Source organism: Rhododendron vialii, chromosome 13a (assembly GCF_030253575.1).
Source record: "Rhododendron vialii isolate Sample 1 chromosome 13a, ASM3025357v1".
NCBI lineage: Eukaryota > Viridiplantae > Streptophyta > Magnoliopsida > Ericales > Ericaceae > Rhododendron > Rhododendron vialii.
The window spans coordinates 22,759,734-22,783,609 of NC_080569.1; the positions used below are offsets into that span (position 1 = coordinate 22,759,734).

Genomic DNA, 23,876 nt, shown 5'->3' on the forward strand with positions numbered 1-23,876 from the left:
TTTTCTTGTGATCACTGACAAATATTTTACAAGATTAAAAGTTTGAAGACAAAATTACCTATGAAAAGCGTAATTCGGGCACCATAGACTACGTATATGACCAATACTTCCATTAATTATTTAAATTGAACAAACTTTAGTCAAATTATAAATTCACCAACAAAAGTAGCACTAAAAGTTTTGACTAAAGTAAAAATAAATGTATACTAAAGGGACTAAAGTTGAGAGGAAATCCGCACACCCTGGCATGCGGGACTCACTTCGAATTCCGCAGGGATAATCTGAACCCTTTAATAATTTTAAAACATTTTCTAGTGAGTTAGTGATAAATTAGCTCAATTCACGAAAAATCTGTTCTTCCAATTTTCCATTCAAATTATAGGTTCAATTTGTGAGTTTGGAAGTATGTCAATTTTTCGATATTCATCTCACTCTCTCTCTCTCTCTCTCTCCGCGTCTTTTTTTCGCCGCATTCGAAGGATTATTTTTCAGCTTGCTGCGGTGGCGGCAACGAATCGCCATGGAGTCGGACATCGGCGGCCTGAAGCAAAGAGGGAAGCCCAAATTGGACATTGGAGGGGGTGGTGGTGCGCCGACGGCCGCGGCGCTGCTGGAGGTGGTTCTTCGCCTCTGGCTTTCATGGAGCCCTTATGGGATGATGGCTTAGGGAGTTCCTGCCGGTGCGTGACGGGTGGTGGCGGTCTAGTTGACTTGTCTGCTCCCGGTTCGGTTCGTTTGCTGCAGATCTGCTCTGATATTAGAGGTGGTGGCTGTCGAGATGAGGGGGCTGGGCACGAGGAGGGGAGGCGATTGCAGTTGCTAGGATTTTTTGTTTTATGTTTTCAGTGTATTGCTTTAGGGTTTTTTACGTGGGTCTTTCTCCCCTTCAGGAGTCTTTCTCACCCCGTCATGGGTGTTTTCTTTTGTGGTTACTGGTTGTTGGTGAGCGATTTTGTGAGATGTGCTAGTATCTCTGTGGATCCCGATGTGGCCAAGACCAAGAGTACTACGTGTGGGAGTAGTATCTGTATGTGAGATTTTTCTCCCTTGCTTCTAATCCTCTTTCTGAGGATAGTAACCCTTGATGTTATATATGGTATTTTCTGGCAATAAAACTTCTTCTAAATTTTGGCAAAAAAAAAAAAAAGAATTTGGGAATGAGGGGTGTGAGAATTTGTGAGTATGTGAATGAGGGGTTTCTGAAAAAAAAAAAAAAATTTCCCATGTTCACAATTTCAGATTCAGTAGAGATTTTATCTGATAGATATGACTGAGTAAATTCTAAAAAATTGAATTTCATAAAAAATAGACGCGTACCATAAAAGTTAGAACTACTTAAAAGTTTTGTCACAAAAAAAAATGCCATGTACACACGACAAAAGTCAAAAAACAATTTCAAAAGAATAGGGACTGGATCCTCTCAAGTTTACGAATTGGACTCTAGTTTCGGCTTTTTTCGAGCCCATTTCTGTAATCCAAATTATTCATTTTTTAGACCTCGTCGAGAACATAAACCACCTCAAAATCATAAGTGTGCTGATAATATTGATAACAAATCTAGGTGATAAACGTATAATTTACCTATAAATGCCAAACATTTTTTTTAGCCCGTCTATATTTCTATCCCCAAGATAGAAGTCAAATAGTCTTCGCAGCCTTGAGGAGACAATCGTTGAACACTTTTACCGGTATGAATAAAGTTTTACAGATCATAGTGTTCAATTTGACAAATTTATTTACACTGTTACAACACTTTAGAAGATGAGATTTATTTATTTATTTATTTTGAAACCCACAACATAGCTTATATTAAAAGTCAAAAGGAGTACAAGAATGAGTTTTTTACAAAACTAGTTTAATTATCTCGATTCTGAGTCAAAGCTGATAACAAAAAGTCGGAAGCAGCACTATGCAAAACAAACCATCCGAGAAACTGTTGCATGCTTGGCTAACAAGTCAATCATACCGTTAGTCTCCCGATAGCAAAAAGTGATCTGCACCGAGGAGAAATCAGAAAGCAGAACTTAAACCTCCTGAAGCATCATCCTGAGCCGACCTGCTTGAACCTGCTTCCTACATAAGACATTATACACAAAGACGAAATCAATATCGCCGATCAGATGTGTAAACCCGAACCGGCGGACAACACTTTAGAGTTTAGAAGATGAGATCGATTGCATAAACTCTCTTCAATCCAAACCCAAACGGCAAGCAAACCGAATTCTTGTTTGTAAAAGCCCACACTCCAACCAAAACTTGCTCAATAAATAGGACTTCGTAAAACTCTCTCTCTCTCTCTCCCTTCATTAGACCAACTCTCTCTCTCTCTCTCTCAAAAGACCCTCAAATTATTATGTCCTCTTCTTCCCAGAAAGCAATGGACCTCTCAACACTACATCCTTCCTACTGGGCTTCACTCCTTTCCTCTCCCTTTCTCTTTCCTTATCACTCCATCCCCGAAAACTACATCCACTGGACCGAAACCCCGGAGTCTCACATCTACTCGCGGTTGATCTCCCGGTAAATCCTCGCTCGCGTTACTCCACCACTGTTTGATAAGAAGTTAATTGGATATTTTTTTATATTCTTTGTACTTGATTTTTGTGCTTTCTGAAAGTTTTTCAAATTCAGGACATATTTTCCACTTTACTGAATTTGATTGTAACATAACTTTGATTAAAAACTAGTAGTAAAACTTATATTGTATATATGCATGTGAAGTGAAATCCTGTGTTTGGTTGGTGTGTCAGGTGTTAGGAAAGAGGAGATAAGAGTAGAAATGGAGGACTCAATTTACCTCGTGATCCGAACCGAGTCGGCGACCGGTGAGTCCACGGAGCCCGCGAAGAGCTTCATGAGGAAATTCCGGCTGCCTGGTGCGGTGGATGTCAATGGGATCTCGGCTGGGTATGAAAATGGTGTGCTGACTGTTACAGTGCCAAGGTCTTTTGTGAGGAGGGGATTCTTTATTGAACCAGCCGACTTGCCTCAGCGCCTAGAACTTCTGGCTAGGGCTGCTTGAAAATTTTGGAAAATCCAAGTCCTCGTCTGGTGATTTTTTTTTTAAATTTTTTTTCTTTTCCAGTTGGTATTCTAGAATCAGTTTTTTTTTCTTTTTATCATTCCATTTTAGATTGGTCTTGATGTGATGTGTGGTTTTAGAACGAATTCAGATTTTTTTTCAATATTTGTATAAATCTGTTGGGGTATGTAAGTATGTTACTGTTGGTCCAAATAGCAACCCAAGAGGGGGGTGAATTGGGTATCTCAAATATAACGCGGAATTTTAAAAAACAAATTGCAATCTATTTAACTACAATTATAATTTCAATGATATTATATTCTACTCATGCGATATAGATATGCAAAACTGAAAGTAAAGAGAGTAGGGAAGAGAGAATCGAACGCAAGGATTTATAGTGGTTCGGTCCGCAACTTCACGGCCTAGTCCACTCCCCAAGTGTCCAACTCGGGATTTGCTGCACTATCTCCAATAGTTACAATCTTCTAGTTTTGCGGGTGCTAGACAACCTTTACAACGAGCAATCTATCCCCAATCGCTCCGACTAATTTTGACTCCGGTGCTAGTCACACCTAACCCAACTAGTTTTGACTCCGGTGCTAGTAACACCTAATCACCAAGTGATTTTCTCTTCAAAACCACTCACAAAAAGATCTCTCACACAAGTATGAACAAGGGTATACAATTCCCTCTTATAATGAAGATCAAAATAAGAACTCTCACACGAGTGTATATCAAGATGAAGAGTATAGTTGTATGACTGATAGATTTTCAAGTAATGGCTCACAGCAATTTTCTTCAAGAGTCTTATCTATTGCTTCCTCTGTCAGACTTCTCTTTATAACCAAGAAGAATAATTTGAACGTTAGAGGCACGCCCTCATATTTGGAAAATTATCCCATGCAAGTAGTTTCCTTTTCTTTTGCACTAGCCGTTAGAACCAAAATCAAGTCAACACAAATTCATCCCTTGCACTAGCCGTTAGAATCAATTTAGGTACCAATCAACCATTGTAGTTTCCATTTCTTTGCCACTGAGACATTTGTAACTTGGGAAGTTCCATTAGCGGATGGAAATATAAAATCATGAAACCAATAATTCATCCATTTGAATCAATCTCTAGCCAATGAAGTTAGGAGAAGATTTGTCCTTAATCTTCCTCCTTTTAATTTATCTTAGCTATTAAAGATAGTGATTCGGTGTAGCAATGTTTCTAGTGTACTTCAACCAAATCCTACAAAATAAACATGAGTTCAAATGAGTACCAAATGTCACAATATTAATTATATTTCAATTCCAATATGTTTTGTTATCATCAAAATCAATAAGGTATTCTATAGAAACCTTTGGGCTAACAGTTACAGTAACAACCAAAGAAGATTTGAATCATTTGATATCTCTCTGTAAACTCGAATTCTAGATCTCTCTTTTGGAAGCCAAGCAGTACTACTACCATTAGATGGAATAAGAACCACATCAAGGAATTCAGATTCTATCCAGTCCAAAATTATACTGAACAGTCCAAATTTGAATCAATCATACGGAGTTGTCCATTATAGCAATGGACAATCTAGATTTGGACGTCCCCTCCCGTCCAAATTAAGGGCCAGGAGGACCCAATTCCTTTTAGAAGGTCAAGGCGATAGTGGGATTCTGCATTTGTGATTGCTGCATGTGTATTTTGTGGTACGAATATTTATGAAAACTTGCAATGGGTTTTTCTTTGATTACTACGCTGAATTTAATTCCCACTCCTAAATGAGAAATGGGAATCAGGCAGATGTCTAGCCAGAGGTCGAGAGCGTGGCTTTCTTTTAAAAACCAACTCTTTTTTATGTCAAGCGGGAATAGAAGTAGATTCAAAGAATTACAATAACGGAATACTAGTTCGTAATAGACCACTATATTAATAATGTAAGGCTCGCAACAATTAAATCAGCTTCAATACATAATAATTAAATTGAGGAACAACCCCAATATGGAGAGAAATAGCCCCATACTAGACATAAATAAATATTACTAGTAATAATGAAACATTACATTCTAGAGGCAAGATTTGACGATTCATATCTCAGTAGAGCATATAGATACAAGGGTAGCCATTTGGTCATTGGTTTCATCGTAATTTGACGATTCATATCTCAGTAGAGCATATAGATACAAGGGTAGCCATTTGGTCATTGGTTTCGTCGTAATCAACTTGATCCTCGCAATAAACAACTTGCACTTACACCTTTTCTAAAGATATATTTATATTATCGACTTGTTGTTATCGTTGTGTGTTACCGCCCAGTTGGGTAATCAATACAGCTCCGAAGTTTGAAAAAGAATTTGGAACAAATAATTTAGGGGAATCTATATGGAGCCCTCTTTTTTTTCTTTGTCCGCGGGGTTAGGAGGACTTGTTAAGTGGTCAAAATTTTAGAGGGAACACAAAGATATAGTAACAGGGGAGATATGGTAGAAGACAGAATTATATATTATAAAAGGGTAAGAAATTATATATGTGGGGATTGTTTGGGTAAGAGAATACCGGAATAGTGGCATTTTCGTAAATTACAATCTGGATATAGAGGGTTCAAATCTTTTCAGATGGTTTGGATGTCCAAAACTTATCCCCCGGGGTCGGCTCCCATCTAGTCTTGAATTGTCCATTCTGGTCCATTTCATTTTACTCTCCTCAAGGTCTCACGGTTGCTTTGGACAGGAACATGCTTGGAATAATCGTAGAAACATATTGATCACTAGTTGTTACGCAACTCAACAAGGACAGCAAACTAGCGGATCACGAGCTCAGCAAATATTTATTTGTGATTGCAGGTCAATGCTCCGGAGTCTCGTGAGTGAAGTGAAGCACATCTTCAGAGAAGCAAATGTTAGCCTTGCCTCGTTTTCTATATCTGGAATTCTATAGCCGGCGTCCCTATGGCGGCATTCTATATCCGGCGTCCCTATGGCGGCGCCTGCCAAACGGGGTGTTACTGAATGCTATGTAGCATTCCAAGGCAGAAAAAGAGGAAACCCATCGTGACAAGGGAGTTTTGGCCCCAATTGGAGTAGAGCCGTAGAGGTGGGGTGGTCAAAATATCCGGCCGACCAAATAGGCCGTTGGAAATGGGTGGTGGATAGTTGCTATGGAATCTGAATCTCTTTGGCCATTGTTGAAGCCGGACTTAAATTTTTTGGGTGCAGGGGATCACAACTAGGCCTGTCAATGGATCGGATCCGAATCTGATAACATCGATCCGATAATTCAATACGGATCCGGATCGGATCGGATTAAATCCGTTATTAATCCGAATCCGAACTTTATTTTTTTTAAAAATTTTCATTTTTTTTAAAAAAATAGTAAAATTTTTATTTTGAAAAAAAAAATGTTTAAGAAGTTGTATTTTAATTTTTAATTTTAATTTTTTAAATTTTTTTTTCGGAAAATAATTTTTTTTGAAAAAAAAAATTGTATTTTTTTGAAAAAAATATGTTTTTTTGCTAAAATTTTTGAAGTTAAAAAAGTTTCCGGATCGGATTCGGATTTTCGGATCGGATTTGGATTTTCAGATCGAATCCGGATTATCACTATCGGATTTGAGTCTTATCGGATCCGGCCCATTGATAGGCCTAACCACAACCATGCATGCACAGGAATTTGCAATCAATCGGATCAATTGATCAATCAGGGTGATAATGAAGTTGCAAGTTGCTGAGGAAATATCTTTTGCACGTTCATGTGGGCTTTGCCTTTTGTCTTCTTACCTAGAAAAGCTGAGATGGCGACACCGTCAATTTGCAGTGTCTGTTGAAGCTTGAAGTTGAACCACAGGATTCCTTCATGTGGGTGGTTCTTTTTTCTTAAAATAATAATAATAGTAATAATAATAATAATAATAATCAGATTTTTGTGTGATTTTGTATATCTTTTTTTCCACAAGCGATAGGATGTTAGGTGTTAAAGTAGACAAAGTACTAGTTGTTACAAGGGAATTGAGTAGAGCACTTCTTCCATAAGAACTCACTCAGGATATCTTCCTTGAAAGTCGAGCTGGAAATTTAAACGAGCCGAGTGAGCTTTGTCAAGCTCGAGTTTGGCTCAAGCTTTTAATTAGCCGAGTTTAGTCATTTACTAAATGAGCTTTTTTAATCAAGTCCAATCTCCCTTGATGAGCCGAGTTTTTTTCAAATAAGTCGAGCTTCACTCAGCTCGTTTACTAAACAAGCCAAAAACTTGAGCATGGCTTGTATACTAGCCGAGCCGAGCTACTCAGTCCATTTGCGGCCCTAGTTTGGAAGGAAGAGTAATGAACCAACCAGGGTGGGGGTTACATTTTGTACGGTAGAATTTATGAAGGTTCAATGTTAATGATTGCCCATTTTACAGTTCACGAGGCGTAAATTACTCCATCTACTAGTAAAAATTAGGCTAATTGAGCATGCCTAGTCTATGGATAACTAGTAAACAGTAGTACTTGTCGGGTTACTAGTACTTGTTGGGAAAATGCTACGGTGCATATCCCTGTATCATATGCACCCATATAATTAATTATTGAGAGGCGCAATGATTTAGTTATATGGATGCATATGATATAAATGGGGTGTACCATAGCATCTTCCTTATATATTCGCATAGATATCAACAGTGGATTCTTTTATGAAGAAATTTGAGAGTGGGCCATCAAAATAATCACTCAATAGTGTTTGAAATCACCTTTGCTTCCTCCATCAGGGACAAAACTATGGTGTGTAGCTCATTAATACTTGTAATAATTTTGGTTTTATTTAGTGAAAAACATGTTATTTTACTTTCTCATTTTTCAATTAATTTAATAAACAAACAAATAAGCAGGTAGGGATTGTCGTAACCTGAAAAAATAGAATAAATGATTCATATATTCTTAGTGCAGTAGGCTAGAATAATTTGAGTACAAAAATCTATCATTTTGAAAAGCAAAAACTCTATAATATAATAAGTTTATGTGTAGCAGAAATGATATCTATTAAGTTGGCCCCTTGCGGGTTAAAATTTTGGCTCTGCCGTTATCCCCATTGGCGGAGATTCAAGTGTTAATTAAAAATCTTGCAATGGGTCAAATTGTTCAACAAAATGAGATGAACCTTCCATTGATTCAATTGCTTGGTTTTTCCATCTACAAATATGAGAAATGGAGGAGGAATGAAAGGAGTGAGTGGTTTGTAGTGTTGGAGAGTGTGTAGTGGGTTTTTAGTGTAGTAAGGTTTTAGGAGGAGGAAAGATGAAGACGTGGTTGTGTAGGAGGGAGGAGGAAGAAGATGGGTTGTATTTGAAAATAATAATTTTTTTTTTGGGGTAAAGGTTTTGTGGTGTGTGGGATGTATGTAGAAATTAGATTGGTAAGATAGGAGTGGGGCTGTTCGCGTATTGGTTGGGTGGATTGGTTCGGTTCCTACGCGGATTTGCATCCGTCAAATTGTTGTTTTCTCTATCTGCAACCGTCCGTGAGTGTTTCACGGTTCGAGCGGTTTGGTTTGCGGTTTAGGCGGTTCGGGTTGGTCAGTTTGGGGAGATTTGAAACAACCTAAGTACTTTGAAAAAATCTAAAAAGCTTACAAAATATTGCATCTGTAAAAATATTACATTACTCAAGTAATATTTTTTAAAATAAAGCACGTTCATATCTCCGCTCTAAAAAGATCTGTGAAACCCAAAAATCAGAGAGCAAAACACACACATTCATAGTTACCTCATCCACCACTCGTCCAAGAGTGTTGTTCGATCGAATCGGTTTGGATGTGGTTTGGGCGGATTTAAGCCTGTAATTTATTTTTTATAAATACCAAAAATTTAAAAAGTATAGTAGCACAATAAAAAATATCACTCCGTATTGCCCCAAGACTAGCCAATAATTTTTCGTATTGACATAATGTTGAAAATTTCTATGTCAATAATAACCAGCAGCATGGTATATGGAGTACTGTCGAATTTACTAGTACTACTATTTTGGTGGGGCTAATAGTTTATTGTGAAGGGTTTAACTTTTTCTCATATTTTTTTATTTTTTACTTTGGGCGGATTGGGCGGTTTGAGCGGATTGCCCGAATCCAATCCGCTTGCGATGGATTGTTGTTTTTTCCATCCGCATTCATTTGCCATATATCTCGATTTGGTTCACGGATGAATCAATTTTGGCGGTTCAGCTGATCCGCTAAGCAACCCTAAATAGGAGAGATCATTGAGATGTATGAATTATAAAGTACAAATTACGGGACACAATTTTAATTGTGTGAAAATTCACAAAATAACTAAACCAAACAACTCAACCAACACGATAAATAAACCTATCAAAGATATCACAATCACTACGAGCTCAATTCAATTACAAGTCCCATTACGGGAAAGATATAATCCCAACAAATACAAAGGGAAAAACACCTACACGCAGATGAAGGGATTCAAACTCCTGACCTCCTAATAAGATGCACGAGTTTTGACCAATTGAGTTAGTCTCAGTTGGTTAAGATAGTCATTACATATGAGGGCATTTGTCTTAAGAATTTTAAAATTTTAAGTGAGTTGTATGGGCTGAGCATGAAAATTATGGGTTGCAAATACTCTAGAATATGCATAGTGGATACAATAATACTAGGGACACATTAATTTGTCACACCTTTCATATACATGTGAGAGAATTTCACAATAGCACAAGACTTGTCTGCGGTTAGAGTGTTCGCAACCGTCGAATGGTGTTTTTAATGGTCGAAATTAAAAAAAGCTTTCCCGGGATCATGGAAAGTTTTTAAAAATCTAAACTGTTAAATGCAAAGATGAATGACTGTAATATAACTGTATGGGCTCTCTGTAGAAGCTAGGTCCCCTACAATAAATGCGTGAACCCCACATGTATGTGAGAGAAGTGTTTTTGGAATGTGACAAATTGATGTGTCCCTAACATCTCTCGAGTGGATAATAAGAGAATGGCAGCTCACGTGCCAAACAGCACTCTCACAGAACGCCCACCGCTCTCCCTCCCTCTCTCTACATTTTCAAATTCAAAACCACACTCCCCCCTGCGTTTCCGCTTCCAGACCGTTGCAAGAAAACACCACACAAGAAGAAAACCAAAACGGAGAAGAAGAAAAAGATCTGAAAAAAATGGAATCAAAACACCACCACCACCACTCCCCCACTCCCCTCCTCCTGAAAGACATCTCCAATTTCAAAACCCCCAAACACCCCCCTCCCTCCTCCCGAAACCCCAATAACAACCTCCGCTCCCCCTACACCCCGTTCTTCACTGCCTCCAAACAAACCCCCTCTGTCTCCTCCTCCTCTCGGCCGCGCCCCCACCCTTCGTCCTCCCGCTCCAAAATCTCCCGGCGTCTCAAGGCCTTCGAGCTTGAACAGTCCAAGTCATCACGGAAAGCCCAAATCGACAAGGAGAAGTCGTTAAAGTCGTTGGCCAAATCGCTCACCGTATGGCTCAACTTCTTGCTCCAGAACCCTGGGTCGTGCGGCTGCGATGTGTCGAGAGTGACTGGAGAAAACGGAAGTGCGAAGGAGTTGGAAGCGAGGGCGGGGTTAGGGCACGGGAAAAGGGAGAGTTGTTCTGGTGCTGGGGTGGTTGGGGTGGACACGGCGTGGCGGTGCCCTAAACGGATGAGGGGATCCGCTTGGTGTGGTGGTGGTTCGAAGGAAGACGGCTCGATTTCGAATTCGAAGTTTTCGGCTTTGCAATCTTCGTTGCAGGACGTGTGTAGTTTCGATGATTTGCACCAGAGAATGAAGCTTTACTTGAGCTTGGGTAGTTGTAAAGAAATTTTTAGTGTGATGACCCATGTAACAAAGGTACGTTTTTTATATTTCAAATTAGTAGTTTCTACTTTGTAGTATGAAGGTTTCATATGCATGCTATTTAAGTTAGGTATGATTTAGTTTTCATGAAGAGTTTATGCTCATTGATGATCTGGAGCATGTAATCTTCAATCAATTCATGCATTATGAGGTTGACAATTTGCAAAATTGCAGTTTCCTTTAGTTATAACTATGTTTTATTTTATTTCCGGTGAATTGTGTTTTTGGATGTCTTATTATCAGCATTAAACATTATTTTGTGTAATGGTTCCCCTTGATTATCTTTTTTTACCCCGTGAGGAATTGTATAGCATATAGGAAGGTCATCCAGGAGATGCCATCCAATTACGAATAGGAGATCCCATCACCTAAAGGCTCGTTTGGCTGGCGGATAAGGTTTTGGGGGATAAGGAAGAAGGTTGGTTAAGAGGTGGATATGGTATAAGAGGGAATTAGTTACGAAGGAGGGATTAACTCAGAAGAGGTTTGTTAGGTAGTTGAAATGGATGGATAAGAGTGGTTGGATTAAGAAATAACGTGAGAGTTTACTTAGGTGGCCCTTGTAATGAGAATACAAAAAAGGGTTAGGAGAGGTTTGAGGGGCATGCCGGTAAATATGCTCACCAAGATAAGCTTATCTTGGGGTGTAGGGAGGGTTTTGCTAGGACTCGGTCTCAGCTTATCCGCCGGATAAGCAGTCCGGGTGCAAAGAGAACAACCAAACACTGGATAACAGTGGGGCAGGATTAGCTTATTCCCCCAAGGCCCTTATTCGCCTCTATTCTCAGCCTGCCAAACAGGCCATAAGAGTACGAACCTACATCTAACTAGACTTTAAGCAGCAGATTGATGGCCTGAAATTTAGTCGGGTTCATAGGAATTATTGACATGTTTGCAAGTTTTTATTCTAAAATAGATTTAAATGAAAAGTAGTTGTTGTAGAACTTCCAATTAAAAGTGATTTTGAATTTTTTTCTCGTCAGTTCTGGGATTGCGCAAGGGTATTTCTGTTATGTTAGAATATATGCTTTGATGGAATGGGTTCAAAATTGTTGATTGGGTTTACTATTGTTTTGCCCGTCAGAATATAGATGAAGGAAGATTGAAAATGAAAGCACACTGTCCTATTGTAACTGATGTTGGGATGAAGGAGAAGGCATCAAGAATCCTTATGTGTTACAACCCAGTTTGGCTACGGATTGGATTGTATATTATTTTTGGTGGTGATTCGTTGTTGCCAACTGGAGACGTGAATTCTGAAAAGGAAATTGCATTCTTGAAGATGGTAATTGAGAAGCAGTTTTTCTCTCATGGTGGTCTAGCTAGAGTTTATGCTTATAACAAGTTAGTCGAAGGTTTATATAGACCGGGATACTTCGAAGTATTGGGCAATGTTATCTTGAAGAGATTTCTGTTACTTGCACTCATTCTTGATAGAGCTAAAACTCAGAGCTGCCTTCCTATCGAGTATGGCATTGATGCATTGGATGGTGGTTCTCCTCTTCTGTTCACTTTGCAGTCCAAAAGTAAATCAAGTGGTCAACTTATCTGCGGTAAGTAAGACTATTCATCTGCTATAAGTAAGATGATTATTCCTCTCATCCCTTTTTGTGGATCTTGAGAGGTCCGTTACACACCCAAGATTTACCACCTCATATGGAAACCAAATTATTGGTCTAGGTGAAGCCACAAAAATCACTGCAATAAGATTTCAAAAATGATTGGGAGAATATATGTGGCCTCATCTAGATCATTGATTTGCTTTTCATATGAGGTTGCAAAAATCTTAGGTGCAATAACCTCTTATTACAGGCCTTGATCACTTTTGTGGTCTGTTTACATTCTTGCTTTATTAGAGTGTCGCTTGATGTTTTCTCTCTTGGTTCAAATTAGATTTCTTATCATCGGAGGTGATGCATGGAGAAGGTAATCTTCTTGCTCATCTAGTGATTGTAGGATACAAAGTATCTCACCATCAGGTAAGCAGCTCAATCTGTGATATTTAATATTCACATGTGCATGTTTATGTACTTCTGATTACATAATGTTCGTCTCTATGCACGAAATGAGGCATTAACTCAAATTATAATTATTCAGAACGATTTACTTAATCAATTTTGGTATGGTCCAGAGTCCTCTCAATGAGTTTGACTTCAGTGTCACAGAGTTGTTTGTTGATCTCCGAGATGGAGTGCGGCTTTGTAGAGCTATTCAACTCTTGCAACATGACACTTCCATTTTGACGGTTAGCTTTTTTCATTTACAGCTGTGTGTATCTATTCTTCTTAGCTGGTTATAAACCATTTACCTTGTTCCTTGCTTTTCTGGACAGAAAATTTTGGTCCCATCAGATAGCCATAAGAAGAATGTGGCTAATTGTGGTATTGCCATGCAACATCTAAAGCAAGCCGGTGTGCCCCTGTTTGATGAAGATGGATCAGTTATTGTAGGAGAGGACATTGTTAGTGGAGATAAGGAACTTACACTTTCCTTGCTTTGGAACATCTTCATTCACTTGCAGGTATACTTGTATTCTTGTCCCACTTCATATTTCAAGCCCTCAAATTATGTTGCAGTTCCTGTCAAATGAACCCTGAATATAATTGTTGTTTGGCATTCTGAATCAAGAAATTATGTTGTGCTCTATGCCTTTCTATGTGAGGCGCACAAAGTGATAACAAAAAATCATTAGCTTACATAATTCTCTCTATGTGTGAGCACATATCTTTCTGGCACTAGGTTTCGTAGTTGATCTATTCATGTATAATAAAATAGGAGAGATAATGCCTGTAACTTTTTTACCAACCTATCACTTTTAACCTACAGCTGCCACTTCTTATCAACAAAACGCTTCTATTGGAGGAAATTTCCAGAATCCGAGGAGGTAACGCGGTATGTTTCAAATTGGATGGCTGTTTCATTTCTAATTAAGGAGGTACTTAGGGGATGTACTTCCAGTCTTGGAAGGTCAGCCTGAATCTTACCGTACAGAAACAATGCTGTTCAGTAATCTCTTATAATGTTTCGCCATGTTGGTCCATTACATTTCGTATTTGAGCTCTAAAATTTCTTGGAACTCTACAGGAAAGCTCAATTAATTCCACTCTTTTGGACATGCTTCTGAATTGGATCCAGGTATTAAACTATTACTTCTTCATTGACCAATATTTGGTTGTCAACATTTTTAATGCTATGGTGTTATGATTCATTTAATTTGCCTATATTCAAATAAAATGTATCCTATACATACATATATGGTCATTTCCTTCTTGTTACTTAAGGTATATTGTTTTCTTGTTTTTGCCCATCCATTGTTCAAAAAGGCCACCCTCCCTCAACTGCATCTTCCGTTTTTTCTGAAATTATTGTTGCCTTTTCTTCTTTGTCTTCCTCTCATATCAAATTAGGAAGTAACATCTTTTAAGAAAAGGTTACTCGGGGAGAACTGAATGGAAAGTTTTGGCTAGTATGGACACGTGGGTGCATGCAGGTGACATAATTGTGTCTTGTAGCTGAAGTGAGATGATGAAGGGTAGGTGCAGAGGCTGAAATGCGGAAGTACAAAGTACTATTCAGCCTTACTTTAGTGCTTCCAACCAGAACACGCTTTAGCTATAATGATAGCAGGGAGTGTCCTAATTCTCTCTTTTGCTATGCATATATCTGTAGCTTTTTTGTTAAATCTACTCATGCTAGGTCTGTTGTCACTGTTTGTATCGTACCTGTTTTGGGCTTGTTGCAAGATTACCTCCACATCAACTCTCCTTCAATATAATGTTCACCGTACCCCACTCTTCGGATTAGGAAACCGTACTTTCCCCTAGTGAGCCTTTTGTATGAGTTGAAATTCGAAGTCTTGACCTCTTATCCATCACACATCTGTTTATAACTACGCATCTAACTCTAGTTGGTTTCAAGATAGTTCATAGTCCTGTTCTCTGAGATTTAATGTTAGTGTAATATCCATTTCTAACGCGAAGTGACTACTTCCATAACTGTGTTTGCAGGCGATATGTGAAAGTTACGATTTCAGGGTTGATGGTTTTGCGTCACTTGTTGATGGCAAAGCCATGTGGTGCTTGCTTGATTATTACTTCCGGAAGGAACTTGATTGTTCATGTTCTCCAACGGTCTTCACTTCATTCCTCATTATCAATAGTTTATCCCACTCTTTTCACTTTTGTCATTTCGTTTTGATTTCATTCTTGCTTGCAGGATGTTGGGGAAACAAGTGGGGAGACTTCAATCATGTCACTTAGTGATTATACAGATGCCGTTCACAACTTCATATTATCACAGAAACTGGCTACATTGTTGGGAAACTTTCCAGAGGTATAAATATGCTGATTGCTCTATATTTAGGAATGGAGAACTTTGAAAAAACTTATAAAGAAATATATAGTGGGCGTAAATTTGTTTCCAAAATCTAGTGGTTATTACCACCAGATACATCTGTGGCAGTACGATGTTTGTAGGGTATGAAGCTTGTAAACTATGATCAAAACTAATTATAATCGTATGGTACACTATTAATGTGGGGAAATTCTAAAGTATGCCCCTCGTATTGTGTGATTAAAGCATATGCCTTTCATGGCTAATGTTATATCATGTTGTCGTGAATGTTTTACTTATACCTAGTGTAGTGACTGTTATTATGTGGGGGACACCGTAAATATAGTGATGTTGAATTTATCATGCCATTTTGTGGTGAATGTTATGCATGATATGCTGAAAATGTTATACTATACTTAATGGTATTATTTTGTTGCGCCATTTTGTGATTTTTTGTTATATGCCATTCATGATTTTTTTCTTACACTTCTATGGTAAATTGTAATGCTTTCTTATGGTGAAAGTCAAAGGGGATATGGTATCCCCAGACAAGGGGTTGGTACCTTAGAATCTCCCATTAATGTTTTATAGTGGAAAATATGGCATGCATATTTGGATATTGACATATATACCATCTCTTTGTATGTGTATGTACTGTAGACAACTAGAAAACATAAATGGAAAACCTCTTTACATGACTTTCTCCCTGTTTTGTGTTATCGTACTGTTCAAACCTCTGTCTCTATTCTGAGGGTTATTCATTCCAAACGAAATGCATGTTGTGACAATGGAAATTCATGGAAGTGTTTCTCAAACTTGCTAAACTGCGGTGGTCACATTCCACTTCTCGTTTGCTACTTGTCTATATGAAGGAAATGCTTTAGTGGAGAGTTTGGCAACCAGATAAGTACTGGCTGCACTTTCTTACTTTGGTTGTAAGGCTATAATCACATGAGTAAACTGTCCTAAATAGTTTCGAAAACCACTTGGTCTGGGGTGACTCAAATAGATGCACATCTTTGTTTAAGTGCTTTAATGCTTCTTGATTTCTTAGTATCTCAAAATCATATTAGTTTAAGAATGTGTAAGAACAAAATACTCTTTCCTCAATTCAAAAGCAGTTTGCTTCAATATACCTTCTGCCCTTCAATATCAAGAGTTAACTTGAATTTGTGTTTAGAAATCACTATCTCCATATGAAACTCTGGTGGCATCTTTTTTCTTAGAGCTACTGACTGGTAGATAGTTCACCTAATGCAGCATGCTTACGTGTCATTTTTAATCTATACATTCTTACTTACAGGTTCTGCAAGTTAGCGACATACTTGAACACAAAGGTGCATGTAACAGTCAGAGCGTGGTTATTCTGTTGGTTTTCCTTTCGTTCCAGCTAATTATTCGAAAAAACACGGTAAGTTCGATAGTCATGTCAAGAATTATGTAAATCCTGTTATTTCCATACTTGAGAAATGCAGCTTCAACACATTTTGACTTCTTACCAGGACCAGCTAAATTTTCATAAACTCTTGGGCTTTAGTTGTCAAAGTCCAGAGAGGAGACGTTTAAGTATGGAACGGTGCTTTGTGAATTCTGAAGCAGTACTCAACCAAGAAGACAGACATGGGAACACCACTGAAGGTTCCATTTTATTAAATGGGATTTTGGTTGTTAATTTTGTAGGTCCTGAAGTGAATATTGTCCAGTTTTAAATGTGCTGTCAATGCAACTGACTATCCATAAGTTGTCCTGTCTAGAAATGAGAAGATATGAGCCCAAATATAATCTAAGACAAGTAATAACCACGGAACCACCCCCCTCCCCTTCTCCCTTCCTGAAAATTGGAACGTCTGTTTAGTTATCCTCTATTATGCTTCATGTTATGCAGATGGAATTAAAAGTTTTAAAGCCATTATGGCTTGGTGGCAAGACATGGCTATGCAGAGCAAAAGATTTGACAAGCAACCAGGTACCTGTTTGCAGTTCATATCAACTAGCATGAGCAGCAGTAAAGTGGAAAGAGGTAAATTTTCATGGGTTTTTCATCAAAGAGTATGTGAACTGTAGATTCATGTTCTATCATACATAGTTTTGCTAAGTTACATGTTTTGCTGATGAATTGATCCTTATGTGGTGACTCCAGAAAATGCAGCAAAAGTTATTCAGTCTCATTTTAGAAGATCAATGAAACTCAAAGACTACATGCAGACAAGGAGTGCAGTTTCTTTTTTGCAGAATGTGATTCGAGCTTGGCTGGCTGCAAAGAGGCAACTAATCACTACTAGATTCTGTACCAGACTTCAGGATTCATCATGTGGTACTTTCTAATCATCATCAACTTATTCACATTTCTGTTGGTGTATTCTAACTCTGTCTGGTGTTTTTAATCACACAGACAGGTGGAAGCAGTCAGAAGTTTTGGATAGATATATCACATACATTGTTGACAGGCATAATTTTGTCAAGTTGAAAAAGGCTGTGGAAATCATTCAGCATGCTACAAGGGCTTGGATTTCTCGGAAACACCACTGTAGAAGCAATTTAGCTCCAGATATGTCTACTTTTGATGTTGTCAATGCTGCCGTTGTTGTTCAGAAGTGCATTCGTGGATGGAGAGGAAGGTCTATATACTTTCAGAGGGTTACTTTGTTCGAGAATGAACTTCAAACAAAAGCAGCATCTACTATCCAGCTTTCTTGGAAAAAGTTTCTTGTCTATAGAAGCCTCTGCTGTCAGCACTTAGCTGCAACTAAAATTCAGAGTTGCTATCGGGGTTGGTTAACGAGAAAGAGTTTCGTAAGTCAGAAGGAAGCAGTGCTGAAAATTCAAAGTGTTTTTCAATGTGCAAGGGATATTCGACGATACAAAATTGCAACTAGATCAGCAATTGTTATCCAATCTTATGTACGTGGATGGATTGCTCGAAGAGGTGTTCGTCGATTGACGTTTCTCATTGTTGTCCTTCAAGTAAGTATAAGAGTGTGTTCTGGTTTCCTCAAATAAGTACTTATTTGGGAATAAGTACTTATTTTTTGAATTAAAGATGATGTATTGTGAGAGAATGACCTGTCTCGTAAAGCGAGGATAAGTACTTATTTTTTAAGAAGAGAATCTGGAAGGGGCTCTAATTGTTCTATTTATAACCTTGACAGGTTACTGTGCATTTTTCTTTCAGAACCTTCTCCCAAGCATGTTATGTCTATGTGTTACGTGTATCTGTCGTATTTATCATGCTTCTATTTTGTCATTGCTAAACTCTCTGGTATTTGTATTCTCTCTATGTGCTACTTAAAGAAGGCTTTACATGTTTTAAAATTTTTGTTGGAATGGTCTTACAAATTATTGGGCTTGAGATAGTTCTTTAATGAATTCTGTGATAAAGTTATTTCTCTGTAACATTTCATGTCCAGAATTTTATCAGGCCTTGCATGTGTGCCCATACTTCTATTAAAGCTTCTCATACTTCTAGTAACGAGGACATTTGTGAAGGTTGGTTCTCCCTATAATCGTATAGACATTGTAACATTTGCCGATATATTTTGCTTACAATCATGTTAGCCAACATTAGTTTAGGTAATTTGTCATGAGTTATTGTAAGTAGCTATTAGAATGGTTAACTGGAAATAGCAATGTGGGCTTTTCCCTACTATTAGATGGTCAGCTAGAGTCAACTGTGTTTGGATTGCTTTACTGAGTCATATCTAACGCATTTGGGAAGGATGACCATTCAGTCTTTCGAAAGAATACATCTTCCCTAATGTTAAAAATATCACATTTAAAAAGTGATTATTTGGTTTAAACAATCCAGAGTCATTGCCGTGGTTGGTTTTCAAGAAGGGAGATTTTGGCTAAAAGAGAGGCTGTGATAAAGATCCAAAGTGCTTGTCGATGCATACAATGCTGGAAGGTTTTCCGTTGTCATAGGAATGCTGCAATAGAAATCCAACGGTTTGTCAGGGGGCAGATTGTTCGAAGGAGGCTTTTAGGTATCATTCATTCGCAGTGCCAATTCAATTCCACAGCCCTTTTTGGATTAATATTTCAGTATTTGTAAGTGAACTCATATGTGACATTGTGGTGATACAGGGGCTTCTTGCCTGTACAAGGGTGTTCCAATGGAATGCCCTTCGACTTCAAGAACTTGGTTCCATAGTCTTGAATGGGGTATATTTCTTTGCTCAGTTTTGAAGTTGCAAAGGTGGTGGAGGGGTGTTTTACTGCAAAAATCAAGAACAAAGTCAGCAGTTGTTATCCAATCTCATGTACGAGGATGGATAGCCAGGCGTGAAGAGAATAGGAAGAGGCAGTGTATTATTATAATACAAACGAGGGGTGTTTTAATGGAGAAATCAAGAATGAAGTCAGCAGTTGTTATCCAATCTCATGTACGAGGGTGGATTGCCAGGCGTGAGGCGAAGAGAAAGAGGCATTGCATTACTACAATCCAAGTAAGATATATCAGACTTTTGCAATGCTGTACTTTCGTAAATGCTGTTCTATAATGATTTTGAAGAGGATGATGTAGGACTTTCCTTTTGTTTGCTGGTAGCAAGCTATGAAGCATGGATATTCTATTTTGGCCTCCGTATCACGTATTGTATCGGCTACCGATACTCTCGGATACTCTCCGGATACATATCCGATATGTTTTTTAAAGTATCCTGCTTTTAGAATTATTTTTTGGTGTCCCGATACGTTTCAGATATGCGTGGATACTCTCGGATACATATCCAATACGTTTTTTTTTTTTTTTTTTTTTTTTTTTTAAGTATCTTGCTTTTAGAATTATTTTTTGGTATTCGGATACATTTTGGATACGCTCGGATATGTGTTGGATACACTCGGATACGTTTTGGATATGTGCAAGGGTAAATATGGTATTACTTAAAATATATGGGTTAAAATTACAATTAGGACTATTTTTCTTTTTCCCCTACCAATCGACACCAGGAACACACCGACGATATCCTCTCTCTTGTCTTTCATCTCTCTCGACAACTTTGTAAGTCTCTCGTCTCATGTCTCTATCTCTCTCTCTCTCTCTCTCTCTCTCTCTCTCTCTCTCTCTCTCTCTCTCTCTCTCTCTCTGTGTATGTATTTATATATATAAAACTATATAGATACAGTTATATATATAACTATATATAAATATATATATCTCGGGATGTGAAATGGTGAACTTGTGTAAAGGAAAACTTTAATCATTAATGAAATTTTAGGAATTAAAAAATTATATATAATATATTTTTTATTTACTTTTATATTCAATGTATTGTATCCTTCTTTTTGGAAAAATCACGTATCTATATCGTATCGTATCCGTAACTGTATCCGTGCTTCTTAGGTAGCAAGTCCAAGAATATCTTTAGGTTTATTGCTAGAAGTTAAGCTCCCAATGTTCTCTTTTGTTGTTTTACGTCTTTTTGTTTTCATGCTCTTTTCCATATTTGTGGTTTATGCTTCAACTGGCATCATATGACTATTAAAGCATCCAACTCAAAACCAAGTGGCAATGAGTGAAGAGGCCGCCCAGGCTCATATACTAGTTTCGGAAGTTATAATCTAACACTTCCTTGTACGTGCGACCCCCTGACCTACACGTGCACGTGAAGAGTTAAACAAAGACCATAACATAGGGATTGCAACGAACAACAGAACAAGGTGCGCCTAAGGCACAAACAACGGGGCAATCAATCAATAGAGTCTTGTCCAAAAGCCTCCCAATGTCTAGCTTTGATATTATGTTAAACCATTCCACTCAAAACTAATTGGCAATGAGTGGAGAGGCCGCCCAAGCTCATATATTAGTTTTGGAGATTATAATTAACCAATGTGGGACAAAGTCTAACAATGGCATGCACGCACGCATGAGCTCGCGCGCGCACGCTTGAGAGAGAGAGAGAGAGAGAGAGAGAGAGAGAGAGAGAGAGAGAGAGAGAGAGAGGAAGAATACTTTCCAAATGCTCCTGTGTTCCTCAATTGAGTTTCCTGCTTTTCATAGGTGGCTTTTAAGATACCCTTATTAACTGCTGAAAAAGGAAATCCCATTCCTCCCTGGTTCTTTCAATAGTATTATACAAGAAACGTTGTGAACTTTAAAGAGAACCAACTTTAATACTACAAAACTTATAAAAGCATTTTTCTTACTTCTAACCATTTTCTGTTTTTGCCTTTTCAATTGTTAGTCATACTGGAAAGGTTACCTTGCACGAAAGGATTCAAGGGGGAAGCAGCTGATTGATTTACGCTTGAGGGTGAAAAAAACTGCTGCAAATGTAGATGACGGCATGCGTATTATAAACAGACTTGTGGCTGCACTTTCTGATCTGCTGAGCATGAAAAGTGTCAGTGGCATTCTTCATACCTGTGCAACTTTAGGTAAAGAACATTTTATCTCACTTCTAAAGTCATTTACAACAAGAAAGTAAAAGAAAAAACAGTTTGCTAAAAGTTTTTTCTACAGATATGGCTACAAAGTATTCACAAAAATGTTGTGAGAAACTTGTGGAAGCTGGGGCTATTGACACTTTACTGAAGTTAATTCGCTCAGTCAGTCGAAGCATACCTGATCAAGAGGTTCTGAAACATGCACTGTCCACTCTAAGAAACCTAGCCCGGTATTCGCATTTGGCTGAGGTGCTGGTTGGTAGTCGTGGATCTTTGGAAACAGTTCTGTGCGAGTTTCTAAGGTTTGTCCGTGAAGTTGCTCAACTATAAGTTATGCTTTGTCTTCGACTCCATTGGTAAATGTTTTACAACTTTTCTTCAGAAACAAAGAGGAGGCGTATTTCATTGCTTCTGAGCTTTTGAAGAAGATTTGTTCAAGCCCAAAAGGTGTTGAAGCTGTACGCAATTCACCAGCACTGTTGAAGAGGTTACACAATCTTGTTGAGGATCTAAGAAGGAAGGCAGGCAATGAAAAGAGGTACAATGGTGTGAAAAAGTAGCTATTTGGTATTGTTCTCATTTTGTTGGCATTTGATTTCATTTTGTATGGAAAGCAGTTTATGAATGGCAATTCTTTCTGGGCTTTGAAAAGAAAATTTTCAGAAATTCTCAGCAGAAACAGTTTTCAGAAACCATGGTTTCCTGTGTTTTTCCAAATAATGGAAATATAAATCAGAAAACAAAAACAATACCAACACACATATTTCAAATGTTTTCCTGCTGTTGGAGTAGAAACACTGTTTGATTATGAGGTTTTGCCACTTGCCTGCAGGAATGCTAGGGGCGTGCTTGCAAAAGAGCTGGTGGAGAGAAGATTAAGTGAAGCCGTAGAGCTTCTAAACTTAATTACAAATGGTTAAAACTACTTCAAACCCTATATTGGCAGATTGTCTATTTTTGAGAATTAACTTGCTTCTTCAGTTAGATGCTGCTCTTGTGTGTGTATGTCTGCAGTTCAACGGAAATTGCAACCATTGCTCTTTGAACTATGGTTTAGCTAATACTAACAAGGTTGACAATATTGTCATTTGTTGATAGTAGACATGACTATGGTCGAGTTATTTTCGCATTTTGAAATGCGCAGCACATTGTTGAAAATTGATTTCCACTATTTATGTTAAATGGTGAGATTTCCATTTAATTCCACTATATAAGTGAATATCTCTCCATTTCTTTCAGTTTGAATTACAGTAATCTTGAGGAATGCAAGAGTAACGTCATATTTATGTAATTCATACGTTCAGAACAGATGAAATATGAGTGGAAATTTCCAAAACAAGTATTGATCTACTATTAAATTTCCAAAAACAAATTATTCACGAGTAAAACTACTGAAATTACAACCAAACTATCATTCATACCCAATATTATGGGAATCCAAACATAGCCAAAAAGCAGGTGATTTTAGAAAGTTCGAACTACTTCTCAATTCACATTTACCCAATCATAATGGTTCATTCATTGGAGAGATTGATATAAATAGCATCTCCAATTGAAGTAACAAATTTCTATATTTTTTTTTTTTACCATCACAAAATGCCCAAAAGTCTACAAACACTCAAAATCTGGAGCTTCTTGTTGCGAAGAGCAATCCTTAGCTTTCGAGTTATCCATATAGATTGAGTAGGACTTTTACCAAGTACAATGACGCAAAACTCACAGAGGTAGGAAAAGTTCCACACAGGGAAAAAAAAGAAACAAAAAAACGAAAAAAGAAACCTTCTGTCGCTGAATTTGCTACATCAGATCTAGCCCATTAGTCGCCGGAGGAAGCACCAAACCACCCTAAAACTTACCAATCGCAGCAGATCTGATCCTCTTGAGGTTCGGATCGGAGCCGAGGGAGATGGATTTCATCCTCCAACATTGTGACTGACGGAAATTGGCCGGTGGAGGCAGCAGAGGGCTTTAAAGGGAGGAGATCGCGAGGTGGAGAGGTGGCTGGGGAAGCAACAAGCCCCCTACTGATTTTCTTGCAGAGAGAGAGAGAGTTGGGTCATTTCCATAAAATGACCATGTAATTTGGCCAAACAATGGCAATATTGGTGCAATGGTGTATTGCCATTTGCAGTGCCATTTTTTTCAATAATTTCCCTTGCATCATTTTCCTAACTTTCTCCAATTACCATTCTCCCTCACCTTCATCAACCATCTCCCAGATTGAAATTGCAATTAAAAACAAAACCCACAAATTGCAATTGCAATAAAAACATAAACCATTATCTTGTGACTCTTGTCTCCCCTACGCAAAACATT

General features: G+C 38.1%; 2 protein-coding genes and 1 long non-coding RNA gene across 4 annotated transcripts; 2 read left to right on the forward strand and 1 right to left on the reverse strand.

Annotated features, from left to right (window-relative positions):
- Positions 1 to 2,293: 2,293 nt before the first annotated feature.
- On the forward strand, positions 2,294 to 3,185 carry LOC131313440 (15.4 kDa class V heat shock protein). The gene is made up of 2 exons (XM_058341747.1): positions 2,294 to 2,508; positions 2,722 to 3,185. The coding sequence occupies exons 1-2, from the start codon at positions 2,354 to 2,356 to the stop codon at positions 3,020 to 3,022; spliced, it is 456 nt and encodes a 151-aa protein (XP_058197730.1). The 5' UTR covers positions 2,294 to 2,353; the 3' UTR covers positions 3,023 to 3,185.
- Positions 3,186 to 10,018: 6,833 nt separating this feature from the next.
- Positions 10,019 to 22,787, forward strand: LOC131313441 (uncharacterized). 2 transcript variants are annotated; one of them, XM_058341749.1, is made up of 20 exons: positions 10,019 to 10,838; positions 11,929 to 12,397; positions 12,738 to 12,823; positions 12,976 to 13,089; positions 13,177 to 13,365; positions 13,671 to 13,736; positions 13,929 to 13,979; positions 14,852 to 14,974; positions 15,060 to 15,176; positions 16,480 to 16,587; positions 16,679 to 16,814; positions 17,062 to 17,196; positions 17,317 to 17,487; positions 17,569 to 18,140; positions 18,982 to 19,159; positions 19,260 to 19,621; positions 21,359 to 21,551; positions 21,637 to 21,862; positions 21,943 to 22,098; positions 22,393 to 22,787. In XM_058341749.1, exons 1-20 carry the CDS (start codon positions 10,146 to 10,148, stop codon positions 22,478 to 22,480), a joined length of 4,233 nt encoding a protein of 1,410 aa, XP_058197732.1. In that variant the 5' UTR covers positions 10,019 to 10,145; the 3' UTR covers positions 22,481 to 22,787. The 2 variants fall into 2 exon arrangements, with proteins under 2 accessions (XP_058197732.1, XP_058197731.1); XM_058341748.1 differs by having other exon boundaries at positions 10,020 to 10,838; positions 17,317 to 17,490.
- LOC131313443 (uncharacterized) lies at positions 19,139 to 23,538 on the reverse strand. Its single transcript, XR_009196197.1, has 4 exons — positions 23,417 to 23,538; positions 21,739 to 22,036; positions 21,377 to 21,499; positions 19,139 to 19,390 (listed from the first exon to the last, which is right to left on the reverse strand). It is a non-coding gene; the product is annotated as an uncharacterized LOC131313443 (long non-coding RNA).
- Positions 23,539 to 23,876: the final 338 nt, after the last annotated feature.